Source organism: Penaeus chinensis, chromosome 12 (genome assembly GCF_019202785.1).
Source record: "Penaeus chinensis breed Huanghai No. 1 chromosome 12, ASM1920278v2, whole genome shotgun sequence".
NCBI classification, from domain to species: Eukaryota; Metazoa; Arthropoda; class Malacostraca; order Decapoda; family Penaeidae; genus Penaeus; species Penaeus chinensis.
In genome coordinates this window covers 25716093-25721092 of record NC_061830.1, presented here as the reverse complement: position 1 = coordinate 25721092, position 5000 = coordinate 25716093, and the positions used below count along the sequence as shown (strand labels likewise).

The following is a 5000-nucleotide window of genomic DNA, read 5'->3' as shown; positions in this document are numbered from 1 at the left end:
GTGAGTGAGAGTGAGTGAGTGAGTGAGTGAGTGAGTGAGTGAGTGAGAGAGAGAGAGAGAGAGAGAGAGAGAGAGAGAGAGAGAGAGAGAGAGAGAGAGAGAGAGAGAGGAGAGAGAGAGAGGGAGAGAGAGAGAGGGAGAGAGAGAGAGAGAGAGAGAGAGAGAGAGAGAGAGACGCATATGTCTGTTAAAATCTGTTCGACAAGAGATTTTTAGGATAATTTTCTCACATGTGAAATACATTTTTTTAGGTTTTTAAAGTTTATGCGCTCCAGTTAGTTACTTCCGGTGTAACAGTTGTCTTGTGTAGCCTAAACTTTTGACCCCGTTACTGTTATTACAGCTCTGGAAATCTGTCTTAACTCTCTCTCTCTCTCTCTCTCTCTCTCTCTCACTCTCTTTCTCTCTCTCCTCTCCTCTCCTCTCCTCTCCTCTCCTACCCCCCCTCTCTCTCTCTCTCTCTCTCTCTCTCTCTCTCTCTCTCTCTCTCTCTCTCTCTCTCTCTCTCTCTCTCTCTCTCTCTCTCTCTCTCTCTCTCCCCTCTTTCTGCTTTCCTACAGAAACACACACACACACACAGATACATATAGATAGATAGATAGTTATAGATAGATAGATGACAGGCAGACAGATAGATAGATAGAAAGATAATACATATACTGTCTGCGTTTGCCCATATGTACTTAGATACGATACAGATATGCAGGGTAAGGAATTTATCAAAATTACCCCCATATACAACATGAGGTGTTTACGTGCGGTAATTGTTGAGAGCTGACACGAACGGTGTTGACGGAACTGTCAGAGGCGGCAGAGCTTCTGACAGGGAAAGTAACTGTGAGTGGTCTATTTTCATGGCAGTAGAAGGCTGCATTATTTGTCATGATTATAGGAAGTGTGTGCATTGCGTAAATGTGTGAACTTTTGTATAGGTTTTGTTTGCATGACTTTCCTTTTTTCCTTTATTTTAATATTCAACCTTTTCTTCTACTACTTTCGTTCTCTTTACTTGCGATTCCCATTTCTGTAGCTCCCTCTCTCACTTTTCTTCTCTCCTTGCTTTTAGTAAATAACACTGAATCTTCGTTCCTCTACTACATTCCTCGTTTCACCTCATCTTTTTTCTGCTTTTTTCCCATCTCCTTCCCCAACCTCTGTCTCTTCTCTCTCTCTCTTTCTCCCTTCCTGCCTCTGTCTGCCTCCCTCACCCTCGCTCTCTTCCCGCACAGCTGACGCGGCGCCCAAGACGATGGTGGACCACAAGATCAACTTCGGATGGCCGAGCTTCTTCAACCCCGAGATGGGAATGATGAGGGAGAAGCACAAGAAAAACAAGAAGAAGAAGGACCAGGAGGAAGGAGAGGGGAACGAGGTGGACACGAGCACCGAGGAGGATCACTACGAGGATCTCATCGATTACACGCTCAAGGTCTGGCTCTTCGCGCGCCCTCGGCTGCCGCGCTTCCGGAGGCAATGCTGTTGCTGGCAATGCTGTTGCTATTTACGTGATTGTTTGCGACTCCTTTCATAAAAATCATCATGATATCAATAATCACTCTTCAGCTGTCAGTTATATCACTGTTATTATCATTATTTATATCATCATTATAATACTATTATCACCATTGTCATTACAGCTCTAAACAGTCTTAATTGACGTTACCACTGTGATAATCATTATTGTTATTGCTGCCGTTACCATTACCATGAACATTATCACACCATCACATTCATCGTAATAATGACCATTATTTTTATTATCGCTGTCATTACTGTTAAGTCTACCAATATTATTATCATTGGTAATCTTGCTTAAATTAAAATCTATTAACATCGTCATCTCTAAAATTACTGCATCGTGACTGTTACCGTAATGATACCCCTAACTCATCCATGAAAGGTCTAATGAGGCCGCTGTCAGTTACAGGCAGAGCTTTCTCAGTGCGGTTTATCATAATTAAAATTGTCTTGCCACGCTTGCAAACATCGTTGCAAGAAAACTGGAAGCTCATTATTAGTAGAGAAATTCCTAAAATAGTAAAATCATAACCATGTGAATTTTTTTAGTAAATTGTACCTATTAGTCTGTAGTATAGAAGTGAACAAACAAATAAAACGACGATGAACTAAGCATTCAAGCAATGAAAGGAAAGCAAGTAAGCTCGGGGATTAATAAAAAAGCGAAGGAAAGAAAAGGAAAAGGGAGTAAAATAAGATGAAATTTCTCTTAATAATTGTTCCCTTCACCAGACACAGTTGCTGGAATGGAGTTTACGCGTGAACTACGGTTACACCAAGTGAAAGTTTGTCTGGGATTTCATATCGCTGTATTATTGTTATTGCTATTTCATCATTGTTGTTATTAGTATTTTTGCGGATGTGGATGTAACTTTAAACATATATTTTTTGTGTATCCTTATGGAAGTAGTTGCAATGGAATATGGCGATATTTTGTATGGTAATAATAATTATAATGTTAATAAGAAATTTTATCAATAATAACTCACCGTCACATTATCATCATCATTATTACCATCATCATCATAATCATTATTATAACTTATTAATATTGCAGCAACGATACCATATTTTCCTAACCCAAAAGTGTTATCATAAATGTTGCTCTTTTATACACACGTTTCCTGCTTGAAATTAGCTACCAGTTCGCTAGCAAACCAAAAAGAAATTAACACTTTATTACTATCATTACCACCATGTTTTCACAGATAACATTTTCATTGCTGCCTTTATCATAAACATTCTCGTGAAAAGAATTATGATCATGATAGTGAATCATCAGCATTTCTACTGTTGTTCATTCTGGTCGTTTTTGCTCTACTGACGACCCGTGTCCTCCAGGGCGGCCTCCGAGGGACACTCCTCCTTCTCAACTCGAGCTCGGTGACGGACGTGATGATGCCGGAGGGGAAGGTGGGCAACCTGACGGAGGTGGCGAGCAAGATCATGCAGGAGGAGGAGGAGGAGAAGAAGAAGAGGGAACAGGAGGAAGGCGAGGAGGAAAAACAAGGCGGAGTGAGGATGAGGACGCCTCTTGTGGTGAAGAAAAGGACGCCGGAGCTCGGCAAATACGGCGCGAAGGTGACCTTCTTCACCGGCACCGAGCCCACCAAGTTCATCTACTACGGCAACTGGTTGGTGAAATGCCCACTTTGGACCTTGGACTTTGGCCCGGTAGAGGGGGGGGGGGGGGCTGCGGCGGTTCCAACTTTCCTTCCATTATTTCTATCCTGCCTGTTTCACTTAGAGGTTATAGGTGATAGATTATACACACGCACACACACATGTGTGTGTGTGTGTGTGTATATATATATGTATATATATATACATATATATGTATATGCCTATATATATATGCATATATATATGCTTTTATATATATATATATATATATATATATGCCTAGATATATGCATATATATATGCTTTTATATATATATAAATATATATACTTATATATATATGTATATATATATATGCTTATATATATATATATATATATATATATATATATATATATATATATATATATATATATATATATATGTATATATATATATATATATATGCTTATATATACATATATATATGATTATATATATATATATATATATATATATATATATGCTTATATATATATATACATATATATATGCTTATATATATATATACATATATATATATATGCTTATATATATATATATACATACATATGTGTGGTTGGGTATATAAATACATAAATTGAAAAATCCGAACGTTCAATAGCTATAGACACACATGCATACACACATATACACAAAAGCCGATACACAAAATTAGCTTATTAGAAGATGAGATCCGAGGATGAATGTTTTCGATATTCTTGTCTTATCCTTCAATAAACCTCTTTTGTGAAAAGAGGATTTATCAACATTATAGGTTATTTTGTCATTCGCATGCATATATACGTGCGTACTTAAAAATATATTGGAGGTGGAAACATCTAAAGACATAAATCGATGAAGATAGAAAGATAAATAGATAGGTAGACAAATAGATAGATAGATAGATAGATACAGACAGATACCTACAGATAGAAGGCTCTACATACATTACGCGCGCATAACTAATACGGAGGGTTTCCCGCAGGTGCGGCCGTGGCGGGCGGAGTGCCCCGGTGGATAACCTGGACCGCTGCTGCCTGGAGCATGAGACGTGCTACGGCAGGACGGTGCGCGAGTGCCCGGATGTGTGGACGAAGCCCTACAACATGATGTACGCCTGGACGCCGCTCGACGAGGAGGTCGCCTGTGGTCGGTGCTCCGCTGTTGCCGTTTCGACTGCACTGTCTTTGCTTTAGCATGCATGTATATACTTAGATACACGCATATATAAAGAGCAGGCCAAGGTCTATAATTAGACCTTGGAGCAGGCTGCATTTATGTGTGTACATACGCGCACACACACACACACACACACACACACACACACACACACACACACACACACACACACATATATATATATATATATATATGGTAGAAAAACCCACAATGCAAAAACTAGATTTATTGGATTTTTTCCATTGTGGGCTTTTCTACCATAGTATCTACATGGAAGAGTGTCTTACCGTTCATATGTGTATATATATATATATATATATATATATATATATATATGTGTGTGTGTGTGTGTGTGTGTGTGTGTGTGTGTGTGTGTATGCATATACATATATATATATATATATATATAATATATAATATATATATTTACACACACACGTGTGTATGTACATATTCATTCATCTGTTCATTCATATCGCGTGATATATGTTCATCAACGCATGTATGTATGGATAATGTACCCTAATTTCGGGGGAGTCTGAGTCAAATCATATTCATCTACCCATTATATCTTGTCATTTGAACATGGCTTTCTATTTCCTTTATTGAATGTTCACAAGCTAATCGTCAGAGCCTGTAAATAGCCACCATTCCTTACCA

The 5000-nt window shown here is 38.4% G+C and overlaps 1 protein-coding gene across 1 annotated transcript in view; it reads left to right on the top strand.

The window, feature by feature from the left end:
• LOC125031256 overlaps positions 1 to 5000 on the top strand; it is a 6275-nt gene that overhangs the window by 680 nt on the left and 595 nt on the right. The window contains exons 2-4 of the mRNA XM_047621913.1: positions 1230 to 1429; positions 2860 to 3152; positions 4147 to 4310. Of these exons, the coding sequence (XP_047477869.1) occupies positions 1230 to 1429; positions 2860 to 3152; positions 4147 to 4310 (657 nt within the window). The remainder of the gene's footprint in view (positions 1 to 1229; positions 1430 to 2859; positions 3153 to 4146; positions 4311 to 5000) is intronic.